This window comes from Eschrichtius robustus, chromosome 4 (assembly GCF_028021215.1).
Source record: "Eschrichtius robustus isolate mEscRob2 chromosome 4, mEscRob2.pri, whole genome shotgun sequence".
Taxonomy (NCBI): domain Eukaryota; kingdom Metazoa; phylum Chordata; class Mammalia; order Artiodactyla; family Eschrichtiidae; genus Eschrichtius; species Eschrichtius robustus.
This window is the reverse complement of record NC_090827.1, coordinates 19,424,303-19,444,781: the sequence shown is the minus strand read 5'-3', so window position 1 is coordinate 19,444,781 and position 20,479 is coordinate 19,424,303. Positions and strand designations below refer to the sequence as shown.

The 20,479-nt window shown below is 39.5% G+C and overlaps 1 protein-coding gene across 2 annotated transcripts in view; it reads right to left on the bottom strand.

Annotated features, from left to right (window-relative positions):
• Positions 1-2,700: 2,700 nt before the first annotated feature.
• METAP1 (methionyl aminopeptidase 1) overlaps positions 2,701-20,479 on the bottom strand; it is a 69,002-nt gene continuing 51,223 nt past the window's right edge. Inside the window, exons 7-11 of one of the 2 annotated variants that reach the window (XM_068542476.1) lie at positions 18,601-18,739; positions 16,928-17,059; positions 12,897-13,040; positions 8,329-8,394; positions 2,701-4,797 (exon numbers count right to left, since the gene is read on the bottom strand). In XM_068542476.1, coding sequence (XP_068398577.1) covers positions 4,634-4,797; positions 8,329-8,394; positions 12,897-13,040; positions 16,928-17,059; positions 18,601-18,739 — 645 coding nt within the window. In that variant the 3' untranslated portion in view covers positions 2,701-4,633. Of the gene's footprint in view, positions 4,798-6,187; positions 6,449-8,328; positions 8,395-12,896; positions 13,041-16,927; positions 17,060-18,600; positions 18,740-20,479 lie in introns of those variants that run through there. The other variant, XM_068542477.1, reaches the window with a different exon arrangement.

Sequence of the window (20,479 nt, the reverse complement as noted above, 5' to 3'; positions counted from 1 at the left end):
CTTTTGGGCACATTTTAGTGAGATAAACCAGTGCTGACACGTTTCAACGTAATCACAGAATTACCATATACAGACAGTTCTGTTGTTGCTCACCCCAGTCCCCAAAATGAAAAGCAGCAGGTAACACGTAGCCAAGGCCACCTGACTCCTGGCTTTTTTTTTGCAAAATAACCAAATGCAAACCACTGGTTTTCTTTTTCATACTTAGCACCAAAAGGAAAAAGAGGTAAGGAAGAAGGCTGCCACCAAAGGCTGCTTGTGAGTTCAAACACAGTGGGACCACAGAATTTTGATACATGGAACCTATGCTGCCTTTCTTTAGATGTTCATTTTTTAAATGAAGCAAAACACATTAATAACTTTTAGAATATCAGCATAATGCAGCCTATGTTGTGAAACAATCTGTTCCTAAAACAATGTCCAGATGTTTTTTCCTACTCTATACTGAAATAGGCTACACATCCACATTACAAGTGGTATAATTTGCTCCTCTGGTAGCTAGAGAACTTGGTAGAAGCCAAACACCATCAAATGTAGACACAATCATATCACACTATCTCAACTGATTCCAGTATTTCTAACTCCCAGACCGCTAAAAAATCTTCCCCACCTGTATAGCATGCTTTGCCCCCAAGATTCACTGCATTTACTGTTGAAAAGTAACTTCATGGTTTATGAAATTTAGAATACTGCAGGATAAAAATTAATTACTTCAAATAGCTTTTAAACCAATACTCTGTACCCCCTTAGTGAAATATGTTCCAAGAATAAGAACAATCACAACTTTTACACTTAAGTTTATTTTTGGTAGTGATTTTGGTATAGTAATTCTAAAATAATTTTACATGTCATATAGAACCAAGCAAATCAATAAATATTAATGTTGTTCAGAACCAAAGTTCTCACCATGGGAGAAGGAAGATACAAATATGGAACAGGGAAGGGTGAGGAAGATTAGTGTTAAATTTGAAATCAAAGTATCAGAATGAATTCATGATTTATAAAAAATGCATTTGCTGGCTCTGTTCCCTGAACGGCCCTAGGAGCAATGACACCCCAGCAGCACCCAGATCTTGACTTCCAAATACCATTCCCCATGAAAAGAAACCAGGGCTCCTTGGAGAAGTAGCCAATTCCCAGGCTGGGGCAGGAAAAGTGTATGATAAATCTAGAACATCTTGATATGGCAAAAAGCAAGAATGTGCTCAAAGACTAATAGGCACAGATCAAAATGACCCATAAATAAGCTTAAAGGTGCTTCCACTGGCCAAATACAGACCATTTAGAGTAATTAATTGAATTTTTAAAAACAATGAGCTCACACTGATACTCAAAAAAGTGCTTCTTAGTAAAAGAGTGCCAGCCAATAAATGCAGACAGAATGCTAGATTTAGGAAGTCCCAATTTGCAGCCACCAATGTAACAAAATAATGGATTCTGGCAAGGATTATTAATGAATGCTAAAATCATTAAAAGTGAACAGGATATCCAAATGGTCTCCAAGTATCTCCTCCCAAATTATTTGCTTAAGAAAGGGATCTTAAAATAGAAAATCTGAAAGAAACCTAGTGAGCAAACATATATTGGCAATAATGTGACAATGACAGTATGTGCCTTGTGACGTGATGTGATGCGATGCGATGAATGGGACACACCACATGCCATCTATGGAGTCTTCTGCCAAAACATTTATCCTGAACCTACTTACGAGGAACAATCAGGGAAGCACAGAATTCTACAAGCTAACTGGCCTGCTTTTTCAAGAGTCAGTTTCATAAAAGATCAAAAAAGGTGGAAGGATTGTTCTAGAGTTAAAAAAAACCTACAGATGACAACCAAATGCCATGGGTTTGGATTCTGCATTTTAAACAAGACGAACGCTTTAAAGTACACTTGGGGGGAAACTGAGCCTCAGGTTTGAATGTGTACTATACATTACATAACTCTATGAATATTCAATCCCTTGGGTGTGATCAGAGTATTATGATTGTGTAGGAAATGTCCTTATGTTTTCAGAGAGACACACTGCAACAGTAGCAGGTGAAGTACGACAATGCCATTTCTCTCAAAAGAAAAATGCTTTTTATATAGAGAGATGTGACGCAATAACACTTGCTGAATACAGGGAAAGGATATATAGTTATTTCACTGTACCATCAACTTTTCTGTCAATTTGAAATTTTCAAAATTAAAAGTTGGAAGTAAAAAAAAAAAACAAAAAACGGGGGGGTGGGTGGGTAGGACAGAAATAGCTTACAGATACCAGGAGGGTGCATTTGGGGGCTTTAGCAAACTGCAGCATCCCACTCTCAAATTTAACCAAACTCAATGAAAACCCAGAAGTGGTGACAGGACAAACTGAGGAATCAAGCTAAGATGGCAAATTCCTAAACACCCTCTTCCTGTTAATTTAGACATGTGGATGGCAAGTAATATAAAGGTGTTGGTGAATGGGTTCCAATGTACCTTTATACATTTTACCAGCCAAAGACATAAAATGAAAATAAAAGGCAAACACCTTTCCCTTCTAAATTATAATTCCAAGGGGGATGAAGGACTGTCAGGGGAAAAAAAGGATTATTTTAAAGTTAATTAAAAAAAATAAAAAGTTAACACACTGACATTTTTGAGAAGTTGGCAGAATGATGAAACTACCCTAGATGTTTTCTCATCTAAACCTAGTAAACAAACATTTGTAATCAGACATATACAATTAGACTAGAGGACATATTGTTTTAAAATCTCCCAAACCGAGAAAAGCATCGTCACCAGTGTGGTGTTTATCTTTTAACAGCAACAACAAAAAAACTACCCACCAAGACTTTGTTTCCTTGAGCTTATTTTCTAGTAGTAGACACTGAGTAAGCCCACACTGTTAATTCCACTATCAGTACATAAAATGCTGCCTTACATATGCAGCAATCTCCGCCTTAAACTATCTCAGAAATATGGTTGCATCTCAAATACTGCTGGTAGACTGCTGAACTAAACACAGTACTGGAATTTGTATATAGCCATTCAACTTAAAAAAAGTATTTTTACTCAAATTTTATTTTAGATTATGAAATTAGCCTCCCCATTCCCACCACTTCCTTCTGAAATCCCCAACAAATTCAGCAAAGTTAACGACTACATGGTGGGATAGTCATTCAAACTTTTTAATCTCCCTTTACACATTATATTAACATTCATATTGCAAGGCATTCCATTCACAAATATTACAGTTTGATAAAAAACTTCACACACATACCAGATTCAGCCACTTTACTAAATCATTAAAATAATAAAAGTAATGAAAACATTATCATAATTCCTTTAAAGCAATAAAGGTCTGAGGCACTCTGGGAAAGATGTTCTCATACAAATGTAACATGTCAGTGGTATCAAATTATCTTAGAATAAACTTACCAGATACCTAGTAATCAAGTACACTCTAATGACAATGACTTTGATCTGATATGTCTTCACTGGATGCACTCCCATTTGGACTGAACTACTGAAAGGAACACAGATGTTGGGCAGCTGAGGTCATTTCTAATGAGGTTCCCAACTATGTAAAGGAGAATTGTGGTAGCACACCAAGGACAGCTGCATCCCTGCAAGGCAACAGTCCAATTTCAAAGAAGTTCCTTTCTCATCCCCACCAGGTTTATTAAACATTAGAATTTCCAGACTCTGATCACTGCTGGAGAGATTTCAGAACTGTCTTTCCCCATCAGCCTCCACAGTGCAGCCTCCACCCTTCTCTGAATATCTCCAAGGTATGCCTTTGAAATAAGAGAGAGCGGGGAAGGGAGTGTTTTTCCTACCATTATGACCAAACAGAGGTCTGAAATAGCAACGTATTACAAAAATCCCATTCTCTGCAACAGCCAGCTTCCGCTTAGAGCGTGGCTATTTTTGCCATAAACTAGATTTTTAAAAACCTGATAACCTTTTTCCAAAGTGAATTTTGCCATAGCCATTCACGCACACAGAGTCCACACTGGAAAGTCTCACTGACCGAGTGCTTCCTTACACACAATTACGAGGGTAAATTAGCAGGGGAGGAGGGAGGCCAATTCCCAGCTGGGAATTAAATCACTGCAAATGATGGGTCCATTTACGACAGCATAGAACCCTGTCAGAATCAACACAAACCCCAGGTCACATAGTGTTTGGTAATTACATATATGGAATTTAAAATGAATACGTATATATTTCCATACATATATAATTAAAAAAAAAAAAGTCGGGAGCAAAATATGTTGCTAAAGTTTCAGGGATTCTCATCTGCAACATTCACCTGGAAAGCAGGTGGCTCTGACGGCCAGGCTGTGGCAGTGATAAAAGCAACTAGAAGCAGGTTTAAGTAAAAGTGCTCAAAGGGCAAATGAGAAAACAGGGGTGCAGAGATTTTTTGTGTGTGGGGAGAGGGGAGCATTGAAAGGAGTTGAGAAAGCTTCCTTTATTCTTCTTGGCTTTTTCAGACCCAAGACAAGTTCTTGAGGACACACATCAAATGCTGTAGTCCTTCCTTATCTATAGTCGAAACAAAACAAGTTATAAAAAATTTCCTCTTCCATCCTGTACTCTCAATAAAATGCAGAATACAGACAGAAGGTATCACTGAGATGCGCCATCTCGGGAGAAATTAAAATTGGGACATGAAGTGAGGCCGCGCGCTATCGAGTCGCCGGGTTAGGATTTCGCAGCCAGTGTCTGTGACCAGCAGGGTGTGCTCGAACTGGGCAGACCGTTTCCCATCTCTCGTCACTGCTGTCCAGCCATCCGGCCAGGTTTCATCCTGCCATCCGCCTTAAACAAACAAACACCAGTTCTTAATTCTACCACTCAGCTTGTTTTCTTAATAAACTCTCTAGGCAAGTGTACTGGCCTGTCCTCCTATATCCTTGGATATCTCAGAAAACTAATTTAAAAATTCACTATTCAGATTCCTATTTACACTTCAACTGTTTAAGCTAAAGCCTTTTCAATTTCATTTTGGTCTTTAGTCCAACGAAGTAATAATAATGTTTAAATTTTAAAACTTCACATTTTGTATACTTCCCAAATATTAAATCAAGTTGGTATTTCCAAAATAAAGGCACTCAGTTTCATTTTCAGAAATGTAACTGAAAACCACTCATCACAGAACTACAAGTAAGAAACGGAATTAATGAATTTAGCTCTCTCCTGGTATAACTTTGGAATCTGACTGAACTATAGCTGATGTATATTGTGAAGAAAATAGAGTAACTTTTTACACTTTTATTATAGCATTTAATTCCTGATATAATTTTTAAATGGCAAGCACAAAGATGGTGAGAACAGATTATACTGTGAAATTTTTATAGGCCACACCCCTGTAACCAGAAAGAGGGCAGAGAAAGAGAGAGATTGGTGAGAATATTTAAAAATTATTGGGAGTTCCCTGGTGGCCTGGTGGTTAGGATTCCAGGCTTTCACTGCTGTGGCCCGGGTTCAATCCCTGGTCGAGGAACTGAGATCCTGCAAGCTGTGCAGCACGGCCAAAAGAAAATAAATTTATGATGAGGGAGAATGGGTTAGAAAGAGGGTTAGAAAGGAAAGGAAGGGACAATGAAAAAAGCTGGTAGACAACACAGGAAAAAGAGAATGGGGGGAGGAGTGGGGCAGGGGAGGAGAGGCAACAGTGGAATGACAAAGTTCCTCAATTCCAGATACTACTATAAAAATGTGTTTACAGAGACTTTCTTATCTCCAAATTAGATGTAAAAAAAAAAAAATCAATATTCTTCATTCTGAGTAATCTTTTTTGCCTTGGGGGTGGGGGGCCCACACCTCGCAGCTTGTAGGACCTTAGTTCCCTGACCAGGGATGGAACCCAGGCCCACGGCAGTGAAAGCGCCGAGTCCTAACCACTGGACCGCCAGGGAATTCCCATTTTGAGTAATCTTTACCAAAGATTAGGTCTTACTGCCTCAGACACATCCCAGAGTACAAAGCCTGCAGTGAAGTAACCTACTTTTGCAATATTAAACCCCAGACTAAAAAGAAAATATGCAGTAGCTTAAAGAAAGTTAACTCATGCTTTGTCAACCATCTAAAGATGAGTAAACATATTTCTCAATGTAACGAATGATCTTTTCACAAACGGATTTAAGACATAATATATCTTTTTTTTTAAAATAAATTTATTTATATTTATTTATTTATTTTTGGGCTGCGCTGGGTCTTCGTTGCTGTGCGCGTGCTTTCTCTAGTTGCGGTGAGCGGGGGCTACTCTTCGTTGTGGTGCACGGGCTTCTCATTGCGGTGGCTTCTCTTGTTGCGGAGCACCAGTTCTAGAGCGTGCGGGCTTCAGTAGATGTGGCGCGTGGGCTCAGTAGTTGTGGTGCACGGGCTTAGTTGCTCCACAGCATGTGGGATCTTCCCAGAGCAGGGCTCAAACCTGTGTCCCCTGCATTGGCAGGCAGGTTCTTAACCACTGCGCCACCAGGGAAGCCCGACATAAATACATCTTTAATTTTATTGTCATCTGCTAAAACAGATCCTTTACTAATGTCAAGTTAAATATATTTGACTACTATTCTAAGGAAATTCAAATTCTTCTTTGGATTAGAGACTTTCCACTAAGAAGCTGGGATTTAACCTAGCTGAGTTACACTGAAATATATTTGTTATTATTTGACGATTATCTGAACCAGTACAACACTGTGTTATTTGCTTACTCCTGGAAATACCACTTCATGTCTCACCAACTAAGTGCCAGTTAATGGAAACAGGTATGTAACCAAAATGACACTTTCCTCTCACGGTCTTGCCTTTCTCTGCTAATATACTCAATGCTCTTGCAGTTGGTTACATATGATCATTATTCTTATTCCAAGGAATGACAAAACAACACCTTACATTTGTACAGCCCTTTAAAGGTACTTTGTGTTAATACAAATCATCTCACTTAATTCTTACAGCAGCCCTGGGGATTCAGCAGGATAAAGATTGTAACTTCCATTTTACAGAAAAGGGAACAAAGGACCAGGTTAAGAAGGCAGCCTCTAAAACAACCTCCAATGCTCCTCTCCCCTTGAGTGTGGGCTGGATTTAGTGACTCACTTCTAAGGAAGAAAATCTGGTAGAAGTGATGGGCTATCACTCCGAAGATTAGGTTATAAAGAAGACTGGAAGGATCCCAAGGGGATGCATCCTTTAACACAGGGACCAGGACACGAGAGCCCTACTACTGCTGCCCCACTCTGCATCCCCTAACCCCAACGAACAACCGGCAGAAAGCAAAGGTGAAGGCCTCATGAAGGAGGCCCCAGTTACTACTCTGACAGCCTCAGTGGGGAGCTCCAATCATGACACCGACCATCACTGCCATGTGCCTGTCACAGTGACCAACAACAGCGAGGACATAAAACTGCCAGTGCTAAGCGTGTCTATGCTGTGCTTTTTCCACAGTAGTCGTATGACACCACCTGACGATATGAGTGCAGACCCTCTAGAGGCAGAACGGCTCATGAGTTTAGAGTCCCACAGATTCTGCCACGTAACTAGCTAAGCGACTTTGGGCAAGTTACTTAACCTCTTCAAAAATCAGTTTGCTCTCCTGTATAATGGGGATAGCACCTACCTCATAAGTTGTGGAGAATTAAATTATATAACTCTGCCACAAAATGAATAGCTCAGACTTCCCTGGTGGCGCACTGGTTAAGAATCCACCTGCCAATGCAGGGGACACGGGTTCAAGCCCTGGCCCGGGAAGATCCCACATGCCGCGGAGCAACTAAGCCCGTGCGTCACAACTACCGAGCCTGCGCTCTAGAGCCCGCGAGCCACAACTACTGAGCCTGCGCGCCTAGAGCTCGTGCTCCGCAACAAGAGAAGCCACCGCAATGGAGGTCCGCGCACCACAACGAAGACCCAATGCAGCCAAAAAATAAATAAATAAAAATTAATTAATTTAAAAAACAACAACAACAACAAAAAAAACCCAAATAGCTCTAACTTCTTTTTTCCTCCTCTTCCTCACCCCCATCAAGACAAGGAAGAATTTCTACACAGGCTTGATGGAGGCACCTAATTATTACAATGCACCCTTTGACAGGATCTTTAGGAAAAGGGACCAGGATTCAAGTACTTCAGCATCTACTGACAGCAGGCAAATTACCGTGGAGAAGGTATTGCTTTCTTGCCAACCTTTACAATTTTCAGTTCTCTACATGATACTGAATCAAGTTAGAGATAGGACAGGGAGTAGAAATGAAGCAAAAAGAAAGTAGAGCAGACTACTAATCTGATCATGAGTAACCAAAAGTAAATAAAAATTCAATTAAAGAATGTTACAGCATCCCTTTTTCTCACCTTCACAAATCATTGGCTCAATTGTAAATACGTGGCCGGGCTTCATCACTCCAACTGCTTTATTTTCTGAAATTAAAGAAAAAAATCTCAGAACACAGCAAAAAACCTACAGCATATTGTTAAGCAGCTCCCTGGGAAAAGTACACAACTTATATTCCCATGAGTGATTCTTAAATTAATGACTTTCTCCTCTCCTGATTCCCCTTTCTTAAAGCAGATCATTCAACAAACAGGGATTTTACTGAAAACCACCTACTCTGGGGCAGATATTGTCCTACGCATATTTCACTTTGTTTACGTCTTCTCTGGGAAAATACAGAGATGCGCTAGGCTGGATCTCAGATGTGGTTATCACTTCTATAAAAGCAAAAGTGCCCCCATTTATGTTATAGCAGGGTTAGAATTGCAATCATTCAACCAAGCAAAGTGCCACACTCATGGAGGTATGACACTTTAAAGAAGAAGACATTTCGAATTCCACCAGAAGCCTCCTAGCTCTTGGGTGCGTGTAGGGGTGTGGATGCGGGTGGAGATGGGGGCACAGCCCAGAGAAACAACTGCACCATTTTTAAAAAGTTTTGTAAATTGTCTTATCTTCGGAGGGGAACAAAGCCCCGCACACTAACCTACTTTTCTTTAATGTTGACACGATTATTCCTTTCTATTGGAAACAAAAATTCCATTTCTCCCTCCAAAGACTTTTTGTCCAAGTTCACCAATACAGAAGTATTTTTCAGGGTCACTGTGAGAAACTCAACTATCAGTGCCCAGGCGTGCCATCTCCCCAAGAAGGTCAAAAATTTTAAACAGGGATCGGCCTTTTTAGACAATCTCAGACGAAAATGGAGAACCAGTTTAAAGTTCAAACTGTCAATAAAAACCAAGAACTGCTAAGAGCATCGGTAAACAGGTGACTACACTTGCGCTGCCTGACCACCAGGTGGCGAAAGCACCGGCTTTCAGGGGTTTTCTGCGTAAGGCTGCGGTTCTTCCGGATGGCAACCCATGTGTCGACCGAGACAGACCCTGCTCAAGCTGCTCTGTCTAGGTATGGTCTAACCTCACCCGCACGTTTACACTCCTGCACGCCCTTCCTTGTGAATAGCTATCACGCTGTTTTCCGCTATCTTAAGTATTGCCATAATTCACTTATTCTAATAACAGATTCCAAATCAGGAGTTCCTAAATTATTATAAAACTCTGAGGGGCAAAAATAATCTTTACTTTTTATTTCTAATTTCATGAACTTTCTCTCCAAATGACATGCAATTTACTACATATATAGATTTGGTCATATTCCCTTGGGGATATCAAACAGAAAATGTCAAAGAGAGTCAGTGTGGTGTCATGGAAAGAAAAAAGGATAAAGGAATTGATAGCTGTGCCGTCCAGTACGGCAGCAACTGGGTGCATGAAGCTAAGCACTTGAAAAATGGCCAGTCAGAATGTACATGTAAAAAATATGCCGATTTCAAAGACAAGAAAAGCATGTAATATATCGCAATGTTTTTTTTTTACACTGATTAAATGTTGAAATGCTAATATTTTTAATGTAATGGATTAAACAAAATATAAAATTAACTCCATCTGTCTCTTTTTACTTTTTCAATATGACCACTAGAAATCTTAATATTACATATGTGCCTCATATATATTTCCACTGGACATCGCAATACAGAGAATCCAAGTTCCACTCATGTTTCTGCCATTGATTCATTGTTGTAGAAGTTACAACTCCCAGCTAACCTTGACTCATGGTTTCAGCTTCTCAACAAGGCTCACTCAAACAAACATACATCGTCTAGCGACTACACTATAGCAGATACTACTGCTGAGTGCTTTTACAAAAGTGTGTACCTGCTCTACTGTCTGCCTCCCAGAATTACCGTGATATATATTCTAAAGATAGGGTAGTATCACCTTTACTTCCGAACCATGACAAAGAAGCACACTAAACTCTCATCTAACAAGGACTTCTCTTACACGGAAGGAGGTGGAGGGAAGTTACACAACAATTTCCTGGTTCCGTGCTCAGGTGCTTAGGAATGTGAAGTTACAAGCCAAAGCAGGGATCGTTTACATTTCAAAAGGCCTCTGCAGTACAGAGACTCTCTCAGCAGCTTCCTTTAACACGTCCCTAAAGGGACCACACATATTTTGTTTTATCTAAACCCGATTAACACTTGACTTTTCAAAAACATATCAGTTGGATGAAATGAAGTATACCTGGGTCCTTGTTTCTTTTTTCAGAATTCTTATTTCTAATTAAATAGTTTAACATGAAACTCAAGTGCCATCTCTTGTGTATCGGTGGTATGGTATTTTGCTGACACCATCATCACTGACCCGTATCTCCGTCTCCCATAAATTCTATTTCCTTCAAAAAAATCTTTCTTTATGACATGTGCACACTACTGTGTATTGATTTAAATAGATAACTCCTAAATAGATAACTCCCTGAATAGCACAGGGAACTCTACGCAATACTCTGTAATGGCCTATATGGGAAAAGAATCTAAAAAAGAGTAGATATATGTATATGTATAACTGATTCACTTTGCTGTACAGCAGAAACACAACAATGTAAATCAACTCTACTCCAATAAAAATTAATAGATATAGACAGATAGACAAAAAGTCTCTATCTAGTCCATACCTAAACCTAAGTCTGTTACCTCTGCAAGTAAGGGTGCTTTTTTCATTCCCTCCCTTGCACACTCTTTTTCCACACACAAAACACACACAGGTACACGTGTGGCACACGCCAGTGTCATCAGAATAGCTACTTCCATTCTGTTAAAGGCAATGCACATCAGGTGATCACAGGGCTTACCAGGAAGGAATGAAGTTGGCTACCTATTTTCTATTGCTAGCTTTTATTTCAAGCACAATTCCAGCTGAAATAAAAAGGACTATGCGGTCTGCTAATAAATGCTTATTGATTTATGTCAAATGCTGTGCCTTAAGTGACTTCTCTAGCTTCTCCTGTTGAGACGTTTCTCACTCATTTCCCTTTCTCTTCACAACTACTGACGTCTTAGATTTTACCACCTCACATCTGGCTTACGAGAACAACTGTGCATCAGGCTGACAAGCCTGGCTAACTCACACCTGCAATACATTCTAGACACCACTGCTAAATTTTCTTCCCCAAATGGCAATTTCACCTTGCCATTCTTCTGCCAAAAAATGTTCTACAAATCCCTAAAATGAAGTCAAATATCCTCGATCTGGCACTGCCCATTTCTAGTTCTTACACATAATTCTCAGCCCAAGCTTATCTTGTCTCTGTTCAGTCTCAACTTGAAGCACCTATTCATGCTTCCCCACCGCCTGGAATGCTCTTCCTCATCTCTCCAGCAAACCAAAATCTCAATCTTTATTTCTCCCACAAGACCCAGCGCCAAACTGCTTCAGTCCTTACTAGGCAGCACGGGAAAGACTGACTCTAGAAAGCCAGACAGAACCTAGGTACCAATCCTACACCTGACATTTATTTACTAGTTTGTGTGGACTTGAATAAATCAATCACTTCCCTAAACACAGAATCTGCTTTTTAAAAACAGGGCTAAGAAATTATTCGTAGAGTTGTGATGATCATATGAGATAATGTATATCATCACCATCATCATTATCATCACTCTAAAAGCTAACATGCATTATCTCACTTAATCCTAGTAACAGTTCTAGGGTAGGTACCATTCCCTGCTATTGTGCACATGAGGAAAAACGCAAGCACAAGGAGGTACATGAAAGTGTCTACATAGCAGTGACTCCTATATATTTGTTAAATTCCTTCTTAGGTCACTTATTGTGGACAGTTTTCCTTTCTAGCACTAAATTACAGACTCACCCCTGCATGTCTTAACTCTCCAAGAGAAAGGTTTCTGTAAGACATTAATCGCCCAAAACTTCCTTTGTTAATCTATCAGACAGCACTCAATTTGAGAAAAGGTACTTTGTCGATTCCCCTCTATACCAACAAAGAATACGGTATCTGACATGTACTGGGAACTCAAATCAAACCCAGCTGAACCAATTTCATTTAAGGAATCAGAATACATGTGGCAGAGAGTATTGGCTGTTCACCAGAATTACTAGTCTCCTTTTCTTCCCGAGTACTCAGCTGGATTACATTTCCCCACCTCCCTTGCAGTTAGTGTAGCCATGTGACTGAATTCCTGCCAATGAAAAGTAAATGTAAGTGATTTATGCCAAGTCCAGGCTGGCCCATTAAAACCTCCCAAGCATACCCCTCCATGCTTCTCTCCTCTTCCCCAGTATCTGTACGACTAGGAGGGGAACCCCCAAAGTGACCTTGAAAGCTATAGGTTGAAAGTGACAAGAGCCTGGGTCAGAGAATAACTGTCCCACTCCACCCCCCCAGAGTGACCAAACACACATGCTGTGGACTGTTATGTGCCTTGTGTATACATTTTGGGGGGGTCTATTTATAACAGCTAATAGATTACTCTAATAAATACAAAATAGTAGGTCCTGTTAAATGTTTGAATAAATATTTGTTGAATAAATAGTTAGCAAATACCAAATCTTTGGACAGTACTTACTGGCATAGTGGGGTACATTGGGGGCCGTATGAAAAAGCTTGTGGATTCCATGCCCACAATAGCTTCGAACAACTGAAAATCCATTTGCTTGGGCATGCTTCTGAATAATGTTTCCCAATTCTCTGTATCGAACACCAGGTTTCACTGAAAGGAAAAGAGAAGACTCATGACAAAGAGAAAGAAAAACTAATAATTACTAAGCAATCACTGTCTATGCCAGGAAGCTTTCTGAAGGCTTTACACACCTACGTTCCGAGACTTTCAAGATGAGGAAACCGAAGCACAAAGAGGCTATACTGCCAGGAAACGGCAAAGCTGAGATCCAAGCCAGCAGCACCTGGGTTTCCTCCTTTGCTGCAGAAGAAGAGGGCGTGTGCAGCAGTAAGGGGTCGGGAGAGGCACCGCCTGCTCTCTGAATAAACAAGAGAATGGAACACACACTTCTCTTCCTCGCCTTCTCTAAGGTCAGTGTGCTTTCCATTAAAGCGAGCAGAAGAGATAAGAGAGGAAAGAGCATCAGGAGAAAAAGGAGTGTCCAAAAAGGAACCTGACTTGTCCTCAGTTTTAGTCTGGTCAATTTCTCAAAGAATTACTTCCCCTGGGCTTCTTTATCCCCATAAAAGTGGTTCTCAAATTATTCATAGTTGCCTCTGCAGAAGGTCTTAGGAGTAGGATGTAGAAAAGTACTTCTCACTGTATACTTCCAGCCCTGTTTAATTTTTATGACTATTACCACTGTTTAAATAAAAACCAAAAGAAGTGGTTCTTATTGCTGCTACAGCTCTCCTCGCACGGAGACTCCTAGGGAATCTAGCCGCGGTTCTGGGGGTCCTCCCACTCCCTACAGCCCCCTACTGTGCCTCCCTCATCTCCAACCTGAGGTTCAGGCACGACACATCCTCTCCAGTCAATCAAATTTCCAGGAGAACGGCTCAAGGAATCATTTTCATAACATTTACTTGCTCTGAACCACATGTTCCAGCTTGACTTTCTTTGGCGGGGGGTGGGAGGTTAATGATTTTTGAGGAACATGCTGACTTGCATAATGATTTTCTTGCATTCCCATCCAAGCTGTCCTATCAGCCCCAGTCAGCAGGGAGGAAAGGAAAATTTTAACCATGGTGCACAACACACAATAAACTGTTCAACAATAATGACGGAGGGTGAGAGAGGAGACTTCTCCCCTAATTCTCAAGCCAGAGGGAATTCTGGTCCCAGGGAAGTACACTTCATAATATCTGGAGACATTTCTTGTTGTCACAACGAGGAGTGGTGGTGCAAACGGCCTCTAGTGGGTAGAGACCAGGAAAGCTGCTAAGCATCCTACAGTACACAGGACAGGCTCCCACAGCAAAGAATCATCAGACTCAAAATGCCATCAGCATGTAGACTGAGAAGCCCTATTCTAGAAGGCTAATTTCATAGTTGGTCAAGCTCTCTAGTGCTCTGCACCAGGGTGGGCAGCCAAATTACTGGAAAACAAGAGGCAGGAATGATACATACAAAAGTGTTAATAGCACTTTCCAGAGATGAAGCAACTTCTATTCTTTCCTGTCTACTGTTAATGAAGACTTTGGTTTCTTGTAGTTTCTTAGCAAGTTTTATTCCTGCGTCACTGTAAAACAACATTCCAGCTGTCTGGTTATTTCAATCAACTCACAGAGAAGCAAAAGGGACATAAACATTGAACACAGAAACCCTAAAAATGATATGAAACTAAAGCTTCCAAAATGAGAAACTAAATATTAAAGTCCTCATCTCACAATACCACAGAGAATATCAAAGTTTTTAAGTATAATCAACAGTGAAAAATAAGGAAAAGAATATCTCACAGGGCTTCCCTGGTGGCGGAGTGGTTGAGAGTCTGCCTGCCAATGCAGGGGACACGGGTTCGAGCTCTGGTCTGGGAAGATCCCACATGCCGCGGAGCAACTAGGCCCGTGAGCCACAATTACTGAGCCTGTGCGTCTGGAGCCTGTGCTCCACAACAAGAGAGGCCGCGATAATGAGAGGCCCGTGCACCGCGATGAAGAGTGGACCCCACTTGCCACAACTAGAGAAAGCCCTCACACAGAAACGAAGACCCAACACAGCCATAAATAAATTAAAAAAAAAAAAATTAAACTTTAAAAAAATAAAAAATAAATAAACATGTATTTAAAAAAAAAAAGAATATCTCACATATTGATATATAAAAATAATCACATGCTTTCATTTTTCATTCCTCTGACTTCATTAAATTAGTAAAAATTGCATCATATCCTATATGTTTGCCTAAGAACCCTGTCCTGTCCAATACATTGTTGATGATATATCAGATTTATTTAACAGGGGGTGGGGGGGTGGATAACACACTGAACAATAAGGTTGAAATGCTGTGGATTTTAACTGAAACGTTATTTGCCCTCAAACTGTCCTTTGTAATAGTCTGTTAACATTTGCAACAAGACTCTCCTTCTCTTTCCTCACAAGATACTGCATAAATTTTAAAAAACCTGCATGAACTGTTGTATGTGAGAAAAATTCCACAGAAATACACCTCTACCCAAAGATATTATTCACTGCAATAGCAAGATATATGGAAAACACCAAAATCCAGTAGGGGAATAGTTGTAGAAATTTTTATACTGTGGAATATAATATATAGCCATTAAAAGAATGGAGATCTATGCATGCAGGTACGTATGTACTCTAATATGGAAAGACCTCTAAGATATTACTGGTTGAAAAGTACCAAATTATAGAACACCGCAAATCTTATGATTCCATTTAACCTAACTAAACACATACATACAGTTATGTGTGTTTCTATGTGTGTATTAACGTACTGCAGAGAAAAAAACCTAAATGTTAAAAGTGGACACCTCTCGGAACTTCCCTGGTGGCACAGTGGTTAAGAATCCACCTGCCAATGCAGGGGACACGCGTTCAAGCCCTGGTCCGGGAAGATCCCACATGACACAGAGCAACTAAGCCCGTGCACCACAACTACTGAGCCTGCGCTCTAGAGCCCGTGAGCCACAACTACTGAGCCCGTGTGCCTAGAGCCCGTGCTCCACAACAAGAGAAGCCACCGCAATGAGAAGCCCGCGCACTGCAACGAAGAGTAGCCCCCACTCGCCGCAGCTAGAGAAAGCCTGCGTGCAGCAACGAAGACCCAACGCAGCCAAAAATAAGTAAATTTATTTAGAAAAAAAAAAAAGTGGACACCTCTGGAGAAGAGAGATTAAAAAAAAAAAGAGAGGCAAGCGTAAAGGAAGATCACTCATTTTTCTCTTATAATCTAACGCACTCTTTCACAAAATAATTAAAAAGTAGGAGAAAAGTTGCACTCAAGAACTATCCACAAGTCAGAAAGAGAAAAACAAATACTGTACGTTAACACATATATATGGAATTTTAAAAAAAATTGGTTCTCATGAACCTAGGGGCAGGACAGGAATAAAGACGCAGACGTAGAGAATGGACTTGACACAGGCAGGGGGAAAGGGAACCTGGGACGAAGTAAGAGAGTAGCATTGACATATATACACTACCAAATGTAAAACAGATAGCTAGTGGGAAGCAGCTGCATAGCACAGGGAGATCAGCTCGGTGCTTTGTGACCACCTAGAGGGGTAGGATAGGGAGGGTCGGAGGGAGGCGCAAGAGGGAGGAGATATGGGGATATATATATATACATATAGCTGATTCACTTTGTTTTACAGCAGAAACTAACACACCATTGTAAAGCAATTATATTCCAATAAAGACGTTAGAAAAAAAAAAAGTATCCACGCATTCCTCCTCATTTATCAGCCAGAGAAAAGGAAGATAAATCATAGAAGAGTCAAAGGAATAAGCAATAATCCGGTCCATCCTCATCAACAGATTCCCAAATCATCCTTAAACCTACTACTGCCAAACCCAAAGCTAACTCAGGTAGGGTAGAGGCACAGCTGGGAGGGATGAGGCATGCACAGTACAGTGACAGGTCACTCAAGGCCCACACCACACAGTAGCACCAGCGGGTGCCCAGCACTGAGCCTGACCTGCATCAATGGCTTGCATCAGGCACTCATACGTGGTCTGAACCAGCTTCCGAGCTCCCTCATCCACGTCTCCAACAAAAAACGTCTCATTCAGGTCCCCATGATAACCATTGCGATAAAGAGTGATGTCCACTGCAAAAGAATGTGCAAACATAAAGACCACACTTGTTTTTTATCTCAAAATTGAAGTTAACTTTCGCCAACATGACAGAATCAAGCAGCTTAATGAGAAAGATAACTTCTGCATTCGCAAGTGCCACCAATGAATACATACTTAATGCCCAAGAGACACTTCTTGTCTGTAATGCAACTGAACTCACTGTGGAAAACAGGTCCGTGGTCTCGCAGCACAAGCCAGACGGTGGGCTTTAATACTCTTACAGCAGTGGTTAGATCATTTACAGCAGAAGAAAAATGTATCCCCGGATACATTCATGCAAGATCAATGACCCAAGTTAAGAACATTAAATGAAGGACTTTGCCACATTCTGACATTAAACAGGAAATACTGCTTTCATTCGTTATCTTTAACAACTTTTTCCTCATCCTAGTGAATCAATAAATAGAAACATTTACACTATTCTACCCTTATTTTTCAAAGACTCATTTGCCTTTCACTTATTTGTGACTATTCCCATGTTTAAAAATACAGATTACCACTACACCACTAAACTACACTAAGTGTATCCTACGGAGCACATTAAATGAGTATTCTTAAACCATAAATTTTCAATCCACTTAAAATCTCGCAGTATAGGTGTGTTGGCTCTAGCACAACACACACGTTCCTGAAAAACCTCATACATTATGTGCGTAATAAAAATAATAGGGCTTATATATGAAAAACAGCATTGGGCAGACCCCTCAAAACTTACGGAACTTTATAAACAGATACTCTAACTGAAGCAAAAACAATTCATATAAAAACAGTGTTGGTCAAGTCCCCACTACCATTCACAGCCAGCATCACAGCTGGTCCATTCTCTGTAGCCTTTAACACCTGGGCTCAGGCTTCCTTGTTTGATATATAGATCCTTGAAGATATCTGATTACTAAAGAGACCAAGTTCATCAATATTAAAAATACCATCGAGGGGAGCCTAATTCATCAACATTTTTTCAGTCACAGAGGAAAATGTTTTTTGCAGCTTCTTTCTCTGCACTTGGAGTTTCCCAAAATAGCTTAACACAGTGGTCCCTAAAGCCACTTTCTGAACTTCTTACATCAAGGACAATACTTCTGCAGAATTTTTAGCTGTTTTTCTTAAGAGCTTCATATATTACTAATGATTTCTCTTTATCTGTAAGAAAGCCTGCCCTGATTTCTTCAAAACCAATAGTGGACTAAAAGGAATAAGAAAAAAAAAATCCCACTTGAATCAACATTACTTCCACACTTCACTGACATCTTTCCCCTATTTACCAATCACATAATGATCATCTGCATTAAAGAACCTGTATCAAACACATCATACTAGAAGCACCTTGAAAGCAGTTAAATATCTTAAAACAATAAAATAGGCTTCCAGAGATTTTCAATTTATTTTAAGTTTTAAATATGAAAAAAGTAAGTTAAAGACAGGAAGCAAGTGAAGAAAATGCAAGTCACTATTAGACTCCCAAAGCCTTGCTGTTTCTTTGCTAACAGTGACAAAAGTCACACTTATTTCTTACCATTAACAATATCACCTTCTTGCAAGGGCCGTCTGTCTGGAATTCCATGGCAGATCACTTCATTCACTGAAGTACAACAAGACTTTGGGAAATTATAATAATTCAGGGGAGAAGGATAGCAATTTCTTGCAATGCATGCCTATAATAAATTAAAAATACGGAGAGAATAATCTGGAATGTGCAAAAGAAAAAGTTAATCTGTATACAATTAATCAGATTTTAAAATTTGAAAAATGTGGAAAATTTTGTTGTAAAAATGCTCCTAATGAAGAACTTATTTAAGATTTTATTTTAGAAATACTAGTAGCTATTACCTTAAACAGTAGATAAATAGTAGGGTTTGTAAGTCAGACCACAGGCAAACCAGTTTACTTGATAATCACAAAGGAAAAGAAAATTCACATATTTCAAATATTTACAAACATATACAGATGTCACTATATGAAGATTTTATTTTAGAATTACCTACTCCTTATGAAAAACATATTATTTAAATTTTAAATTTAAAATTAATGTGCACATTTAATGTAATTATAATTTCTTATATAGAAACAAGCCTCTATCCCTAATAATAAAATAAAAGTAATAAAAATTAAAATAAATACTAGTAATAATTAAGAGATGGTAAAGTATTCCCTGAGACATTTTAACCACTACATTCATGTGGAATAACAAAGGAACCTCTAAGAAAATGATCTGGTTCTCCACAAATAAGTCTTATTTTACTTGGATATTTTTATACAGTGGTAGTCATAGCATACATAATTTCTCTTTCCACACTGCCACAGTCTTCATACTAATAATTTTAAAATAGTTGCCTACAATGCAATTTGTGGAATGTACTATAATTTTATTGGCAATTCTATTATTGAAAATTTATATTAGTTTCCTCAATTACAAAAAAATATTATGATCAATAACTACATGCCTATCATTTTTACTTATATTTAATGATATGCTTCTGTATTTCTTACAGCAGTATAAATACTAGTTAAGAGCACACAGAAGCAGATTGCGTTGACTGAAAATGCCAACTCCATTACTTACAAGTTGTGTAACCCTGGGCAACTTAACCTCTCTCTGCCTCAGTTTCCTTGCCTATAAGATGGAGATGACAGTAGCATCTATCTCATAGAGTTGCTGGGGAAATTAAATGAGTTAATAAAAGAAGCACGTAAAAGAGCACCTGGCCTATAGGAAGCATTCAAACTGCTATTAATGCATACCACATACAGCTGACACTTGAACAACTTGGGGCCACAGGGGGTGGGGGAGGGGCACTGACCCCCTGCGCAGTCCAAATTCCACATATAACTTGACTCCCCCAAAACTTTACTAATACCCTACTGTTGACCTTACCAATAACAGACAGTTTAACACATATTTTGTATGTGTTATATACTGTATTCTTTATATTATATAATTCTTTGTATTATATACTGTACTCTTACAATAAAGTAAGCCAGAGAAAAGAAAATACTATTTTAAAAATCATAAGAAAAAAAGAATGCCACGTGGTGAGGCCAAAGAATTTTTTTAAATTTTTAATTAAATTTTTTTTAAAAATCGAAAGGAAGAGAAAATACATTTACGGTAGATATATATATTTATTGAAAAAAATTCACATATGAGAAGATCCATGCAGGGACTTCCCTGGTGGCGCAGTGGATAAGACTCCGCGCTCCCAATGCAGGGGGCCCGGGTTCGATCCCTGGTCAGGGAATTAGATCCCACATGCATGCCACAACTAAGGAGCTCACCTGCCGCAACTAAGAAGCTGGCGAGCAGCAACTAAGGAGCCCTGGAGCTGCAACTAAGGAGCCCACTGCAACTAAGACCTGGTGCAACCAAATAAATAAATAAATACTAAAAAAAAAAA